The sequence below is a fragment of the Doryrhamphus excisus genome, chromosome 4 (genome assembly GCF_030265055.1).
Source record: "Doryrhamphus excisus isolate RoL2022-K1 chromosome 4, RoL_Dexc_1.0, whole genome shotgun sequence".
In the NCBI taxonomy this organism is placed as follows: Eukaryota; Metazoa; Chordata; class Actinopteri; order Syngnathiformes; family Syngnathidae; genus Doryrhamphus; species Doryrhamphus excisus.
In genome coordinates this window covers 7,505,296-7,522,476 of record NC_080469.1, presented here as the reverse complement: position 1 = coordinate 7,522,476, position 17,181 = coordinate 7,505,296, and the positions used below count along the sequence as shown (strand labels likewise).

At 40.4% G+C, this 17,181-nt stretch overlaps 1 protein-coding gene across 4 annotated transcripts in view; it reads right to left on the bottom strand.

Annotated features, from left to right (window-relative positions):
• LOC131127680 (rapamycin-insensitive companion of mTOR-like) overlaps positions 1 to 17,181 on the bottom strand; it is a 22,486-nt gene extending 5,305 nt beyond the window's left edge. For all 4 annotated transcript variants that reach the window (XM_058069802.1, XM_058069803.1, XM_058069804.1 and 1 more), the window contains exons 1-31: positions 17,103 to 17,181; positions 16,930 to 16,977; positions 14,490 to 14,587; positions 12,719 to 12,783; positions 12,437 to 12,568; positions 12,195 to 12,258; positions 11,567 to 11,693; positions 11,217 to 11,386; positions 10,807 to 10,874; positions 10,385 to 10,452; positions 10,206 to 10,288; positions 9,737 to 9,824; positions 8,686 to 8,776; positions 8,527 to 8,593; positions 7,280 to 7,360; positions 7,047 to 7,147; positions 6,795 to 6,960; positions 5,855 to 5,956; positions 5,701 to 5,747; positions 5,478 to 5,613; positions 5,166 to 5,365; positions 4,963 to 5,089; positions 4,294 to 4,458; positions 3,787 to 3,863; positions 3,613 to 3,691; positions 3,396 to 3,505; positions 3,236 to 3,323; positions 3,003 to 3,095; positions 2,700 to 2,806; positions 1,707 to 1,936; positions 474 to 1,572 (exon numbers count right to left, since the gene is read on the bottom strand). In XM_058069802.1, the coding sequence (XP_057925785.1) occupies positions 474 to 1,572; positions 1,707 to 1,936; positions 2,700 to 2,806; positions 3,003 to 3,095; positions 3,236 to 3,323; positions 3,396 to 3,505; positions 3,613 to 3,691; positions 3,787 to 3,863; positions 4,294 to 4,458; positions 4,963 to 5,089; positions 5,166 to 5,365; positions 5,478 to 5,613; positions 5,701 to 5,747; positions 5,855 to 5,956; positions 6,795 to 6,960; positions 7,047 to 7,147; positions 7,280 to 7,360; positions 8,527 to 8,593; positions 8,686 to 8,776; positions 9,737 to 9,824; positions 10,206 to 10,288; positions 10,385 to 10,452; positions 10,807 to 10,874; positions 11,217 to 11,386; positions 11,567 to 11,693; positions 12,195 to 12,258; positions 12,437 to 12,568; positions 12,719 to 12,783; positions 14,490 to 14,587; positions 16,930 to 16,977; positions 17,103 to 17,151 (4,226 nt within the window). In that variant the 5' untranslated portion in view covers positions 17,152 to 17,181. The remainder of the gene's footprint in view (positions 1 to 473; positions 1,573 to 1,706; positions 1,937 to 2,699; positions 2,807 to 3,002; positions 3,096 to 3,235; positions 3,324 to 3,395; positions 3,506 to 3,612; positions 3,692 to 3,786; positions 3,864 to 4,293; positions 4,459 to 4,962; positions 5,090 to 5,165; positions 5,366 to 5,477; positions 5,614 to 5,700; positions 5,748 to 5,854; positions 5,957 to 6,794; positions 6,961 to 7,046; positions 7,148 to 7,279; positions 7,361 to 8,526; positions 8,594 to 8,685; positions 8,777 to 9,736; positions 9,825 to 10,205; positions 10,289 to 10,384; positions 10,453 to 10,806; positions 10,875 to 11,216; positions 11,387 to 11,566; positions 11,694 to 12,194; positions 12,259 to 12,436; positions 12,569 to 12,718; positions 12,784 to 14,489; positions 14,588 to 16,929; positions 16,978 to 17,102) is intronic.

Sequence of the window (17,181 nt, the reverse complement as noted above, 5' to 3'; positions counted from 1 at the left end):
ACTGCCCCCGTTTTGCAGCTATAATGGTTCACACTCTTCTTGAAAGGCTTTTTAAAAGCATCTGAGGGAATTCATGTCCATTCACTCAGAAAAATGTCAGTGACCATCCATAAAGAAGAGATGACTCACTAGCTCATAATCTTTGTTCGAGTGCTGAGGTCAGGGGCTATCAAATATTTCTAGATCATATTCATGAACTTCACAGTTGTTTTGGGATAAAAAGCCCTTTGCCAAACTGTCCCCAAGTTGGAAGCACGTAATATGTCACTAAGATTAATAAATACAATTCATGGACAGAAAAAGCTCAAGCACAAACCAGGATTGGGATATAATAGTTTTGCAAATACAATGTCTTGTGAAGCCTCAAATTGTGAGTTGTGCTCCCAATTAATCTCATTATGAGCAAACTGTAATAGTTTAGTAAATGTTATTGTAGTATTTTGTGCTACATAATCCCCAAAGCAAGGCCTTACCTTCGAGGTGTTAGCCTGGAGTCCAAGCTCCCAGTCTTCATGGTGATGGTGTCTGTGAAGAGCACATCTTTTGCAGGCGAAGCCAGTGCTTCACTGTGGGACAAAGATGGGTGTATCCTCTGCTGTTGTAGGCGCTTCAGTGTAGCGTAGCCCAGAGCATCTCTTGGGCTGGTGTACATGAAGCTGCAGTCAGCCAGGCTCTTGATGGTGGTCACTGAGGGGGACTTGAGGGACTGAGCTCGCCTGGGGAGTGTGTGCGAGGAGCCGGGTGGTACCAAAGAGACAGTGGAGGACTTACATGCAGACATGTGGTTGGTCTGAGCCTGGGGAGCCAAAGGGGACAGGGTTTTGACAGTCTTGGCTGATACAACTGTGTTGAGGCTGACACAGTCAGAAGAATCTGGTTCAGGTTCGGAATGTTCAGGGTTCCCAACAGTTTCCCTGGATGGGCTAGAGCTCATGGAGCTGATGCCACTGGTTGTGGTGTCCGTGTTAAAGCTCTGACTGCGGCTTTTGAACTGCGTGCCCCCACCGCCTCCTCCGCCTCCCACATTACCGCCACTCGATGAGGAACCACCGTCTCCTCCTGTTAGACGCTCCCGACTGCTCTGCTCTCGATCTCGACTGGGATGCTCCATGTGACCTCCAAGGCCACTGAGTCCCAGCCCTGAGCCTCCTCCCCTTGCCAGCCTTCCATCCACAAGATGCTCTTCAGATCCCCCTCTGGTCCCAACAAATGACGTTTCCAAGCTGACAGTAGGACTCTTTGGCATTCCTCTGCCAATGAACACAGTGGTGAAAACGTCACTCTGGTTTGGGATGTAAACAGAGGGCTCTGTCACTGTCCGGTTACGCCTCATACTTCCGGTCTTGAGTTCAGTTGGGGTGCGGGAGCCTGTGGGGGCCTTAGGATCACTAGTGGAACGCAGCTTCTTGCTTGGAAGAGACAGGGAGTTGAGGAAACGTGCACGAACAAAGCGTGTGGAGGCCAGGATCGTGAAGGGGCTGCGGTCCTTGACAGGCTTGGTGTGTACATAGAAAGGTGCGTCATCTGACTGGTCCAGAAGATCACACTTGTCATCATCCAGTATGTACATGTCTGACAGTGCAAAGAAAAAGATAGGTATGGGTATGGGTATATATTGTACTTATAATAATTCTAAAATATCATTAAACAACAGGTAATCTAATCTAATCCTCCAATAAATCAACAGTGCAAAAAGTCCTACGCACTTGGTTGAGACTCGCTCTCACTGTTATGGCGGGAGCTTGTGGATTCAGAGTTGAGACTGAGCGTGCTTGGCACCGACGAGAGTTCTGAGGTTAGCTGTGTTTCGACTTCATCTGGAGTGACTGGCCACAACGTCCTGCGGCTGTGTCTGACTGCATCCCAACCGTACTGCTTTAGCAGCTCACACCCCTGTCTGGTCTTGGAGATCACTCCCAGCACATAAACACATGTACTGTGGACACAAACAGATTGTTAATACACATGCTGTATTTAATTACACAATAAATGCATGATGCAAAAACACTTACATAAGCTAGGGATTTACAACTATTTAATGTGCTACCACAACATATTTTTCATGGCATGTTTGTGGCATGGCATGTGCAAAATGTATATCACTCACAGACGGCACATAAGTTCCACACAACAGACATGTTTGCGTTGGGTTTGGCACGCCTTCACTGGCTGAAAGCTGAAATAGTTGTATGATGATTGTATGATGTGTTATGAAACGGAACTGGTGATCGCCGGTACTTGGCGCTCAGCGAAAGGCAATGAGCTTCAATAGAACCGCTTGGTCATTGAAGGTACAGACAGGTTCGAACACCTACGTGGGTTGGTCTGAAAAATCTCAAGTAAAATTGATCAAGCGTAGAATTACTACAGAACCTGCTTGAACATCAACAAGTAGCAAGCAGCTGTTTTAAAAAACAAAAACAGCCACACATCCCTCGCTGACGCTGTGAACAACGAGGCAGGTTCGATTTCAAGATGTGCCTAAAGAACTTAATGTGCACTTTCAATCATGCCTTACACACGGCACTGCTATATTACGTTTCTTATCATTCATGGTAGCAATGCCACAGTCCCAAGTTGCACTTGGCTTGTGGATGCTCTGTTCTCGTGAAACAGCTGTTCTCCGAACAAGAGATCTTGTCACATCTGTGACACCCTTATTTTATCATTTTAATTTATTATCATAAAAAAGGCCTTACCCTCGTACTGACAACACCTCACACTGCTGAGCTAATGCAAGGATGTCAGGGATGACATTCTCCTCATGGAGGAGATTCAGGCCCCAGTTTGAGGAGCCAATGTTGCCCTGAATGGAAATAAAATGAAACATCAAATACCATCACAGACGTTAGTTCCAGGAATATGTAATTACAATAAAAGGTCTCAAACATATGTTTAAATTATCATAAAATATTGACAAAAAATAAATATAGCCTTTAGTATTAGTATTAGTATTTAGTATCATTCCTAAAATACATAAACTGATAAATAGCGTTGCTAACCAGAGCCCAAAGAGCAGCCTTCAGCTGTTTGATGCCCTCCCAGGTGTCCAGCATCGGGGAGCGAACCGTGTAGCTGAGGTCAGGAACTATACTCTGGAGACAAGACAAAGAAAAAAGTGAAACAAAGAGTAGATCATAAATCTGCATAAACAAGGACTGCAACCCAAAACAGACATGGTAAATTGTAAAAAGTCAGGTGTTGCAGCTTAAAATTCAATTTCTAGTGCAGTTACCTGAGCCTCCAAAAGATGGCAGCCTGTCTTATCATGGACTAGCTGCCCATACAAGTGCACAGGGAGAAAGACATTTGGTCTTTGTAACCTGGAGACAAATCAGTGAAATTAGGTTTAAGTAGATTTAAGCTGGAGATGAACAGCAAAAATGGCCTCTCACCTTTGGTTGCTGCGTCTGACATAGTTATCTCCATCAACAGGTTTGCGATAGGTTGTTAGTGCTTCGTTGAGCTGCTCCTCAATCAGGTCCACATATTTTAAGTTGTATTCCTGCAATTCAAAAGGCATGTATTCTTGTTTTGCAATGCAATTTAACACTTTATAAAAGGATCTGGTTCTGAAATGCTAGAACAGCGAAATAAATCAACTTCTTGTACCTTCTGCCATTTATCAAGCTGTTTGCTGACATAACCCCTCTCGTTGAGGTATGAGAAACCTTTAGGTATGGACAGGAACCTGCAGTCAACATAAAACATAGCTTGTTTATGTGTAAACACAAACGATGATGTTGCGAACACAATGAAACCTCTGGACATAAAGGAATCACTAACCTGAGGAGCAGCAAGAGGCCTTTGTCTCCCAGGTGGGACAAAGCAGGTTTCAGCTGAATTAGCGCATGAAGATTGGCCTGTCCACCACAAAACAAGTCAGCAAGTCTAATCGTTTGGTAAAACGCCTTTTAGGGCACATAATACTGGCTAAATTAAGCAAATCTATGTTAATATTTCACATATATTTTGAACATGAAATTACTATAGCAAGTAATTCATTCATTTCCTTTGAACCTGTTAGAAATTTAAAAGAAAATGCATACTTTTCCAGTAAAATTATGTTTTCACAATGTTTACTTGCAGAATTCATTTTAAAATGTATCATGACTAAAATATCATCTTTCTGAAAAACATCTTCTTGCAAATGAAGCAATGCTAATATGACTAACTAATTGAACACCACTGACCATTCATTGCATGAAATAATAATTACACATATCTCAGTGTATATGATCGTTTACTATTTGAAAATATGCGTGTAGAGTGTGTGTCTCTCTCCGTGGTTACCTTGTCCTCACAGGCCTCATCCAGAATGTCGAGGGCCTCCATGGACACAGCCTTGCTATGGTCGTGGAGCTGTGTGACCAACAGCTCCATGCCCCAGCTGCTAAAGAACTCCACACCTGCTCGCAGCAGTACACGGAGATGCTTGGTGGCATACAGTCTGCAGGTCTGCTCCAAAAAAAAAAAAAACACAGGAGAGGACAAAGTGAATAATTTCAATTACTGAACAATTTTTCCATGATTTGTTATATACAACTTTTGTTCTTTTGCACGTAGTAAAGTTGGGATTTGATTCCGCATACCACAAAGTATGAAATGTAATTTTTATTTGTCTCAAAAAACAAACTGCATCATGTCAACCTGAAGTGTTTGTTGCACTTGATTCAAATAAAACGTGAATACATTTCCCATTAATTGGTGTTTACTTGTTTGTTTTATAATCATAATTAATTTATGCCTGATCCCATTACAAAAAAAAATAGGAATCTAGGAAACTTCACCTTCACTGTCCTGTATCCAGGTATTTATTTGGTTGAATTTTTGGCTAAAAAGTTACTGAATCATTTTGGATCGTACCATTCTACACGAACCAATATCATCTTTGAATCATATTGGCAACCATGAATTCAAATCATTATTAAAACAACCCTACTGTTGAGCTTGTTGCCTTACATCAGTAGCAGCGGTGAGTATCTTTGAAAGGATCACTCTTGCCAGACCATCTCTGCTGTAGTCCAGTGTGGCTACAGCAAGTTTTAGCACAGCATCTTGGTTCTTCACTGAGCATAGATTCAGCAGGCTGCAAAAACAGCACATAAAGTGTTCAGAGCTGTGTAAAATTCAGAAAAGCTGTGAGCTTGTTTCTGTACACTCACCACTGAAACAGGCCACATTTCTCCAATAGTTTGACTCCCTGAGGGTGTGCAGAGAGTGTCCCCAGGAAGAGAAAGTAGTGTTGGCTAAGTGTGGTGAGCAGGCCATTACTCTGCAGGCAGCGCTCAGGCTTTAGGCCTGCAGAAGAAGATAGCCACGATACCATATCTCTCACCAGGTCCTCCAAGTAACCTTGGCCATCCTAGAAAATAGTATAAGCCAAAAGACATAGCGATATAAAAGGCGAGGCAAGTTAGAAAAGTACATAAGAACCCCAACAATGGAAATGATGAGTCTTTCTGCATTCTCCCAACCTCATCTGAGTCCATGAGGAACTCAACAAATTGGCATCCAACCACAGTGAGTTGTCTTGCTTTAAGGTGATCCAGGGCCAGCCCTGCGTACAATTTACTGCTGGGCTTGTAAAAGTACAGCAACCTCCGCACAAACCTGCATCACATTCAATAACAAGTGCAGTTGTCAGAACGAGGGGTATATCAAGGTCATGATGGTTTATGTGTTGTAAAAAGGTCTTACTTGTGCATCTGTTCGTCTTTGTTATTCCTGAGATTTACATGCGGCCACTAGAAGGATAAGAAGTGCATTTAATTACTATAAAGATCCAACAATGAAAACAGTGTACGTGTGTGTTGGAGAGATAGAGTCTGTGGTGCAGTATGAGTTGCCTGACCTTAAGGATAGTGCCAATAAGCAACCAGTTCCACTCTAGGTTCTGCTTGTGGTTGAGAATGTGACTGTCTCTCAAATTCATCATCAGTGCTTCCTCTGTGTCCTAAACACAGGGGAAAACAAATTATTGATTATTATTGATTTTATATACCGTGCCTACCTGTACAAATAAAGCACAAAGACTTCAATTGTGTCATAATTCTGAAATACAAAATTTAAAGGGGACCCATTATGCTTATTTTCTGCCATTTGTATTGAGTTGTGGACTCCTATAGAGTAGCGACACATAATAACCAGCACTGAAAGCTATTCCAGCTGTATTTCCAAATTTTATTTCACTCACAGTCCGCCTCCAGGCACGCCCACTCCATTGTGTTTGGTCACTACCCCAAGTGCTCTGAAGGACTTCTGGACTACTGTGGAACCCCACATTCTAATTATGTCTGTACAGGAGTTGCTAATATATGAATAAACCCTTCGGATAGTTACTCTTGAATAGTGGTAAGGAGCTACTGGTAGCTGTTCATTTTTTTGTGTGTGTGAGATTGGTGAGATTGTTATTTGCATGCATGCAGCTGTATACACTCCCTGTATGTACACTCTATAATTGCTACACAAACAACCACTTCTTTCAGGGCTCACTTCCAAATGTGCAAACCTCAATATCTGAAACTTTGGTATAGCTTAACACAAAAATACAACATTTAACAATATTTATAGGTGATAAATGTGGAAAAAGCACTTAAGAGTCCCCTTTAAGTAAAAAACTATACTTAACTAAATTATTTTTTCAACATTTGCCGATGACAGACATTAGCTATATTGCATGATCATTTGGCCTTAATCATCAGTAAATTAACACAGCACTTCGGTTTGTTAGAACCCCCACTGTGTGTTGCTGTGATAAAGGGGGAGATCAACGACATCCATTAGTAGTGTACCTTTATGACATAGATGTCCCTTTGTACCCGAGAGTGTGACTCTCTGCGGCTATGTGAGGACACAGACTTGCGGATAATGTGGTCCAGATAGAGACTATGTGGTTTCAGGCCTTTCTTCTTTCTCTCGTGGAAACGCTTCAGGTTGTTGACAGCTGCACTTGCCCGACTGGAACAAATGATTATCTCGAATCATCATTTCAGTCCAGCTCATTGTTACAAGCGTACAAGTGTTTAAAGTATGAATCCACTCACAGTCGTTTTTCCTGTGGGATGTCAAAGGAGGCAGCCATGTTGATGAGGGTGGGTAGGCAGTGCAGGTGGTGACTGTGAGTGTGTGGAAGGATGGTGTTTGCCTAAACATAGGAGAGACGGGTGGAGGGAAAAGCCTTGATTATATATACAGTGTAGTACTGTGTATTTAAAAAAAACTGTCAGTACAGACAAACAGCTATTACCGACTTAGGAAAAGAAAATATTTTTATTACCATATGTAGAAGCTCGCCCAAGATAATGGTGGCTCTGACTGCAAGCTGATCATCATTGCTTGTCACCACTTCTACAAGACCCTGAAATGTAATGAGGGGTTATGGTTTAATTGAAATATTCAAAAACTTTTTCATAATAACCTCAACAACAATGGTGAACCAAACAAGATTTCTCCATGTAGAAAACCAATAAGTATGCAGGGATGAGATGGAGAATAAAAATTAGAAACACATGGTCGTAGACAACCACAGCCCATCTCCACCAAGTAACTTGCAATTGCTTATATAGTTGTCCCTTGCCACATCAAAATCTGTTGAAATTTTATCTTGGATGAGTCACAGACACTGACTCACAGAGGTGTGTTACAAAAAGCCAAACAATATTGTTGGTCATGATGTGTAATAAAGTATTTTCAGCTTTACTTTAGTTGCATCAAAAGCTACTTTCATATTCAAGACTACAAAAAAATGGGCCAGATCGGAAGCCAAAAAATGTGGATCGGGACATTCTACTGGTCACTAGGTGTCAGTAACGTTACATTGACAAGACAATCGCCACCGCAGATAGTGTACTGTTCAGAAAACTCTCCCAAAGTCTGTTTTGTCTTGTTAAAAATGTTAAAAACTGCAGTTAGAGCATAGAACTTGACCTAACTACTCCATTACATTCCATTGTTAATTGTGTGCATTTTTAAATATAAATAAACCATTACCATTACCAACTGCAAAAATCTTTGCATCTTATTTGTAAGTTAGGTATCCTACCTCGCAAAAAATCAATTCCATTCAAATTAAAAAATTTAACTAATTAACCATGATAAACAAGGGTGTATAGAAATGATACTGTATGTACCATAAAAACTGTTCAACAAAACATTCATGTTCTATCATTAAGCCAAATCAAAAAGAATCTTAACTGTTTTGAACGGCACTGAACCTGACATCATAACTTTCAAATCAAATTTCAAGGGGACCTATTATGGGCGGGTGGAATAAATTAAAACAGAATATTTCAACTGAGAGCACGAAATCCAAGAAATACAGCTAGAATAGGTGCAGATTCTGGAAGCTCTAGAGAGCTTTATATGCTGGTTATTGTGTGTAGCTGCTGCATGGGAGTCCACAACTCAATACAAAACATTTGCATAATAAGTCCCCTTTAAGAAAAAGCACTGTTACAAATACACGAACAACCATGAATGGATTAAATGCTATTAGCTAAATAAATTCTATTAGCTATGGCTCACCTCAAGCAGTCCACTGGTGATGAAGGCAGACAGCACAAATGCTAAGTAGTTGTCCATCAAATCGGGTCTGTTCAACAAAAAAAAGAGAAAAAAAATGAATGTAAAGGCTAAGACAAAATCTTAGTACAAAAAAATAAATCATCTTTTTATGTCTGTTACCGTGAGCGAGCCCGGTGGGGCAGAACAAGTTTGGCTTCAGCAGCAACAAACCCATCTGAGAGTCTCCATGTATCCTGGAACCTGGCAGGGTCTGATAGAGAAGAATTAAAAGAATGAATAGTACTTTGTCGAAAATATAGACTTATTTTATTTGAAATAAAAAATAAATTTTGAATGCAAGGACTCAGATTTGTCTGAAAAGTAAAAGAACTGCAGATGGGCTTAATAGAGCAATTTCAGAACTACTACAAAAGGTTAAGCAGACCAAACATATGTTGTAGAAGTGGGTGATGCTCCAAACACAACTGCAGCTGCAAGTGTTGTGGCTGCACTTGAAATCGTAAGGAGGGGGAAGCCGTTCCCAGATGGAAAATACATGAAAGAATTGTTCATAAAAATATCACACCATCTATTCTTCCAATTAAAAAATAAACAGGAAATTATTTCAGAAATTCAAGAAATCCCTTTCTCTGCAAAGACAGTCAAGGACAGGATTAATAGAATGTCAACAACATCATCAGTAGGCAAATGGATGATAATTCAACACAAGCGTATTAAATTACCTGTGATGAGTCAAGTGATGTAAACGATAATGAGCAGACAGCACTGATATGCAAATATATGAACTGTGTCTTGAGAATGACTCAAAAAGCCTACATAGCTCTGTGTTTTAATTATTTGCACTCTGCACTTCCATTTGTTTAATTCTACTGAGAGTACTTTTCTTTACTGGAAGAGCAGGCAAACTGGTTCTTTTGATGATGAAGGTTGCCGACCCTAGTCTAGGGCCTCCTCAATCAATCAAAATAACAAGCTTCAGATTAATGGACCTAGTTGTTATTTGCCTTAATATGTAAATCAATTATGGAATCAATCGTTTGTTTTCAATATTCAGAATATTTATGCCATTATGTCACCATATGATTTCCAGGTTGGAGGAGAATAAAAGCAGAGGGCCAGCCATTGAACTTGTCAATCTTCCCAAATGTTTTCTGGGATGCATCAGCTATTGTGTGAAGATAAAAGATTAAGACAACACAAGGTTACTTACCAACACTTAAAAGAGCCTCAGTGAAGTCTTGGGTTACGATGGGCACAGGGAGCCTGAATATCTCGTATAACACCTCCAACAAGCCTTTCTGCAAAATATATAGCACACATTTGAAAGGATTAAAATATGCCTGCTGTGTAATTTATTGATCCCAAGTCCAGGAGGCAGCCATCAAGTAAGTAGAGTCTATTACATTGCCAATAAAGACAGGAAATGGTTTATCAATTTTCATACAAAGACAGGATCTGTAAATTTTCTTTCATCTGTCAGTGTATTGGCTGCCTTCCAAGATAAAAACTCACACTCTGTTAGGAAATATTTTTGGGGCGCTCCATCCACGGATGCAAATACCAGGTTAGCAAATGACAATGAACAAGTTCACAAACGTGCTTAACCAAGGTTTAAATCAAATATTTACTTCTGAACATACAGTACCGTAGTGTAATGTTTGCAGTTGTGCAACACTCACCCTAACTTCCATATTTGGTATGCAAAGTAACCCAATTAAAGATTGGATTCCGGAATTTCCAGCCTTGCATAGGTTGATAATCCCTGTTAAGAAAATAAGATGCCTTCAAAAACAGCAACTTAACAAGTAAATACATTCATGTGCTATTTAGCCTACATAAATTTTAATTACATCCTTACCTGACCAAGAACGGAAAGCTGCCACTATGGCCATTCTACTCGATAAGAAACGTGCCTCTTTGTCCTCTCTGCATCACACATTCATACAGTCATTAAAACAGAAAATCATGTCCTACACAGCTTCTTTCTGAATGCTAACAAAAATTCATAAAAAAGCAAACTTGGTAAACCTGGAAAACCTGGTAGATCAGGAGAAGGAATTATAAAAAATTATTAAAAAATCTTTCAGAACAACTTAAGGAATATTCATGTTTTTTTTCCTGATTTACATCCTAAATTACAATAAGGGTTGTGTCACAAACCCTTCAACACATCACACTAGTGCCCAAGATAGGTAACAATAAACAGAAATGACACAATACTTACATTTTCACAATAAAAAAATGTTGTTTCTCCTTTATACTTAACACACATTCACTCACTTGAGTTGGCCGTCAGCCATGTCTGCGTTGTGACGGTAGTGAAAATCTGTGAAAGGCGCGAGGATTTGCTAGAAGACAGAACACACACACACACACAGACAAAACAACTGTAAAAGATCATGCAAACTTGCTGACCCTCTACCAAGTTAACTATTTACAGTACTTCTCAGACATTACGTGGAATCCCTCTCAAACGTTCATACAAATTTGACTGTGGTGAGATGCCTTGGTCCAAGACGTTTGTTTACAGAAAAGCAGGTCTTGGGGAAATACGACTACTTTGACTACTTTCAATGCCATAGAAAAGGGAAAGCTCACCCCTGGCTGCTAATCCTGACACCTACCACACTGGTTCATTCACTTGTTCTGAAGGATGTGTTTGTTTTATTTGTGTTTGTGTGTGGGTTTACCTCTAACTCTACATCGATGCGCACGTATTGACGGGTACGTGGGTGGTTGAGAAGATGTAGTATGGTGGTAATCAGAGCTTCATTGATGCGACTCAGCTGACAGTCAATCACACTCTTCAAGATAGTGCTGAGACCTCCCCGCTTGGCAACTACCTCTGGGTTCTTCAGGGCTATAGAAAACAAATATGCATGGATACTATAGCCAGGATAAACACTTTTATTAATCCACAGAAAATTCAGAGTAAGAGAATATTCATTTTGATTAATCAGGCATTTACAAGGCTTTCATCTTCCAGTGGGTACTTTTGAAACTATCGCTCATTTTACATCTGCGCTACGCAAGTCCATACCTAGCTCACAAATGATGGCGATGGCCGCACGGACCATTCGGTCTCTCTCTTGTAGTCCATCAGTCCCCACAGCAATAAGAGAGTTTGCAACAGAGGTGGGGAAAAGCATTGCATTGACAGTAATGATCTACAGAGGGGAAAAAAATGGTAGAAGTTGTACAAATGTTTTGTCAATTTCCTTAAAGATTTCCAGTGTAAAACTATTTTTGAGAAACAAGATAATGTATGGTTTGGTGGTTTATGTGAAATTTCAAATGTGAAAAAATGTTTTTGTGGTAGGTCAGAGTCGACATCACATGGTGTCATCTAAACCCAACAACCCCTTCAGTACAGAGCTGGCCTGTGTGTGTGTGTGTGTGTGTGTGTGTGTGTGTGTGTGTGTGTGTGTGCATGTAAATGTGTGGAGAAGGTTTACAGTAAAGTACACAAAAAGCCATAAATAGCCTTGACTGCAAAATGCGCCGATCACCCATGCACTGACAATGTTGCTAACCCAAAGATCTTTGTGATGGTAATATGCTGGCAGAGGGCTGCTAAGTAAGTGCAAGAGCCACATTCCTACGATGACATGACAGCAACCCTACAAATTCATTACATACAGGATGACGTGGAAGACGGCTAAATCTACCTTTCTGACTAGTCTTAGAGCTTGCGTCCTTTCCCCTTCGTTGCTCTGCTGGATGTCAATGCACCTAAAAAATAACATGACACTGCCTTTTTAACACAGGTATGCAACACAGTAAGAGAAAACATGCACAAACCATTATTTAAAACGATCAAGCCAATGAAGAGTAAAAAGGGTAAAAGAAACAACCCCCGCCCCACAATTCATTAATAAAAATACTACTAAATCAAATTCAGCAGTCTCACCTGGCTATCAAATAATCCACTTGTAGTCTGATGACCTTCTGCAGTACAATGGTGTCTCGAATGAGGTAGCGGAGTGCCCGCAACCCTGCAGCACGCACTTCCTTGGCCTCATTAAGTAAAGCTAGTCGCAGACTGGGAATTAAAACGCAAAATGACAAAAAATATTTAAAAAGTCATTTTGTTAATCGATCAGTATTTTCTGAAGATTCTTCACAAAACAAAAATAATCAAACTGCATAATTTTTCCCCGCCCATTGAAAACAATAATAAGGCAGCACTTACCAAACAATGATTTCTTCGTATGTAAACCCAAAAATTTCCTCATGATGACCGATGCTGCAGAGAAGCTACAACACAGACAGAACATGCGTTTTATTAACAGTAACAAGCAGCATTGTCACTTTGGCATTTACATACCATCTTATATCTCAACAGTATTCATTCATTCATTCATTCATTTTCTACCGCTTTTCCTCACGAGGGTCGCGGGGGGTGCTGGAGCCTATCCCAGCTGTCTTCGGGCGAGAGGCGGGGTACACCCTGGACTGGTCGCCAGCCAATCACAGGGCACATGTAGACAAACAACCATTCACACTCACATTCATACCTACGGACAATTTGGAGTCGCCAATTAACCTAGCATGTTTTTGGAATGTGGGAGGAAACCGGAGTACCCGGAGAAAACCCACGCATGCACGGGGAGAACATGCAAACTCCACACAGAGATGCCCGAGGGATTGAACCCTGGTCTCCTAGCTGTGAGGTCTGCGCGCTAACCCCTAGACCACCGTGCCGCCCCAACAGTATTCAACATAAGCATAATGAATTGAAGATCCAAGCAAACAGCTTCCCACACGGCATCAATTTCTTTGCACCAATTTACTTTCAGTGTTTATCGATGAAGGCTATACTACTGTATTTAGAGATGAGCCCTTTGATGCACCTTTCATCGGTAGAACATACAGTAAATGGCTGAGCTAACTTCCAAAAGAACATAAAGGTTAGTAAATACGCAGGTCACACTGATAGCGCTGACTGCATAGACACAGAAGATATGAGACATCTAGCACTATCTACCCACTCAGTTTACTTGTAAGTAAACTGGACAAGTCCTTTTCCCAGTGAAACCCTTCTTTGGAGCGCAACAAAAATCTCCAAAAGCAAAAGCAGCACTATTGTCTCCAAGAGGAATGGGGGGGGAATCTGTAGCAGGATAGGATGGGATGAGGAATCAGAGAGGTGACGATTGGGAGCTGTTTTGAACCAGCTCTGATGTCAGAGCCCAAGCAGGCAGGAGGAGGGGAGAAGAGACTGTGAAAGGGGCATGTGACAATCTCCGGGGGGATTAGGTCACTCTCACTGTCCTAGAACCCTTTTAAGGAAACAGACGAAACAGAAAAACATTCAGACAGCCACAGAGGATTTACCCTCAGTCTTCTTGTAAACAAGACAATTAATAAGCTGTAAGAATTAAAACTCACAAATCAGACCCAGTGGCTGCACAGAGACTGGTAGTCAGTCAAAATACTGTATGTTCTCAACTGGTATTCGAATTAGCTTTTACAGCAGCGTCTCACAATATCAGCAAATGTTTCACAGAAAATATCTGCTGGGATTGGTAAAATAGCGAGTTCTGTCAATTCAACACAGAAGGCATTTTAAAGTTGACCTTTTGAACTTGGATTTCTACTATTGTTACTGTTTTTCATAAAAGGAACAGATTGTTGAGGATATTTTTATTACACACTAAAACATTCAAACAAAGGAAAAGCAACTGAAGCTTCTCAAGAATGTTTTTTTCCAAAATCTGTTGATAAGCAGTCCTGCGTTTTTAGTGTCATCTCACACCTGCGCCACTGTTAACACTGTTCTGTGTTCGAAAAGATAAAATTATGAATAACTAAAAACTAAAAGAAATATTACTTTTATGCCAAACATACAATTTGGTATGCAAACTTAAAACTCATTAACTGAGAAGTCTATTTTATTATTAAAATTAATACATTGTGGTCCTCCACTCCTGCAACAGAATGAAAAGGGTTGAGAACATTACCTTGACAAAGTTGTTCAGGTGGCCAAGTTTACGCATGTTACTGACTCCGTGTGGTTTGGCCACATTCTGAAGGATTTCTCTCAAGTTCTCTGATGGTTCTGCAGTACAAAAAAACACAGTGCAACCAATACCAGTATTAGGCCATAATGTCATAATATCAGTCAGTGAACTGTAATTGATATGTTTCAAGAAGGAAGTTGGTTTATCTGGTCGAACCTTGATATTGTGTGTACAGTGTACACAAAGTCTAGACAGTAAAAGACAAACTCAGAAGGGAAATGCGTTTTGTTTGGGGGTCATTTGACTACTTCATGCATACTGCAATGTCAATAAAATGCCAAGACAGCTTTACCTCATATTGGAGCTAACATGTGGGGTTCATCCCCATTCCTACAACACTTACTCGGTTTCTTTAGAGTACACACAGGACTACTGGCAATCTGCCTTTTGAGTAAAATTTAAAGAATATATATAACAAGTTGTTACCACTATGTAATCTAAAATGGTAAGTTATCTAACATTAACAAATGGCTGCATGACTTTGTTGAATGAGTAGGCATAGAAGGCCCATACGCTAACAGTAGTAAAACCAAAATGAAATCCTTACATTTTGTCTGAGAAATACCAGTGTGCAGTCCTCTGTTTAAGACACTGCATGTTACACATTTAGTGGTGCTGAAATCTCTCTCATAAATGAATAAAATGCTTAATTTTGGTCCGCAAACATCAAACTCAAGAATTGCTGAAAGCATGTCAACGGTAGAACAGGGACACAACTGTTAATTAGTTGACTTTTTAGACGTAATATCTTTTATTATGCCAAGCAGCTGTGCGCCAAAAAAAAGCAAAGCATAAAAAGTTCAGAGAAACACCCACCAATATTGACTGTTCAACTCTCATGACCATCATGAAAGATAAACACTATTAAATGCTAATTTAATGCTAATTGTAGAAGGGTCATGGATTCTGTGATCTGTTACAATGAGATCTGTGAAAAAAAGAGGTTATCCCTCCAAATCAGAATAATGTTTTAAAGGGCCCTATTGTGCTTTTTCCACTTTTCTGACTTCTAAATGTAGTTCTAATGTTGCATTCTGGTGTTAAACGATGCCAAAGTTTCAGATAAAGACGTGTGCGCATTTGGAAGTGAGCCCTGAAAAAGGTATGGGATGGCTCAAAACACTCTGTGTCAGAGGGCGTTACAAAACTGTTCTTTTGTGATGTCAACAAAGGAGCGGGTTTCCTTATGGGCGTGGCTGTACGCACTATACTCTCTGCTTCCCTCGCCCTTAAGCGGGCTCTGCTTCGCTGTTTATGAAACAAGCTCAGGCAGAAGTTATTGTAGTTAATGTAGATTCCCAGCAGGAGTTATATTTAAAATATTTGGAGTTTCAGGTAGAGTTCAGACTTGAATCTAATTGCTAGTGCCACAAAAAGCTTAAATTGTCGTGCAATACTATTCAAATGTGATCCATACATAAAATGTTTTATTTTGTAAGTGTCAAAAGATATGATGGAAATGAATTATCAGCTGTGAGAAAGGGGTAGGAATTAATAAGATCTGCTTCTTCTTACTCCTTTTCAGACATGCTGAATTGAGCAAATATAAACATGGCATGTTCCTTAATCCAACGGGTTATGAATGGCAGAAACAAATACAACATACCATTAACAACATATTGAATCATTTGCAGCAAATCTCAAATATATGTCAACAAATGCAATTTGCTTTTGAAAAAGTATTAGCCTTTGGGTTTGAAGATGTAAAAATGTAAAGCATGTCAGGCGGCCCAAATACATTAAATATACTGTCGTTTATTTTTCCATCCAGTATACATTAGCTGGCCGTCGCCAATCAGGCAGTCGTGTTAAGAACGTCTTAGGAATTGATTTGCATGTGCATTCAGTATAAATAGCAGTTGCATCCATGATAATACACATACATACGGAGTAAAACTAGAGATTATACTGTATGTACAATGTAAACAAGCAGAGAGGGAGCGTAAAGAAGAGCCTGTGCATTTCAACAATATGCAGTAACACCAGATCTCCTCTGTACACCATGTGCTGTTTGAATGCTGCTCAACTGTCAACATTAAAAACGAATTTCACAAGGTAGACGAGCAACAATTCGGCTCTTTGACCTATTATCAGCCTAACCTGCAGACTTACAATCAAAACAATGTCGTCATGGGTGGTTAGCTGTGGCAGCTAGCGAGCGCTAACTCAGCTAGTTAGTTAGCTTAAGAACGCCTGTTATTCAGATGTGTCTAGCAATGTTATTACTCTAAACAGAGCGGCAAAAAACTAAATGGCATAAAGGAGAAATGACAAGTGCCCTGTATTGTCTACGGCTTTGCATGGCTTGTATTTGAAAGAAAATAACGTCCCCGTCCATATTGAACAATAATCGCTTTCAGTGTGATGTGAACAACCCTACCTCTGGTCAGATCCAGCGGTACGTTCTCTTCCCCGCTGTCATTCCGACCTGTCAAAAACACACACCGTGAGCATTGAGGGTGAAGACGCCGAGGTCATCAGTTGCCTGAGAATCTCTATATTTGCAATATCCCACTAATAAAGAAAGCACCGAGTCGGCTTTTTCATCCTTACCTCGCATCCGAAGACTCCGGATAGGACGGCCGCGGAAGCTGGCCGCCATGTTTCCAGGAACATCCACAACACCGGAAAC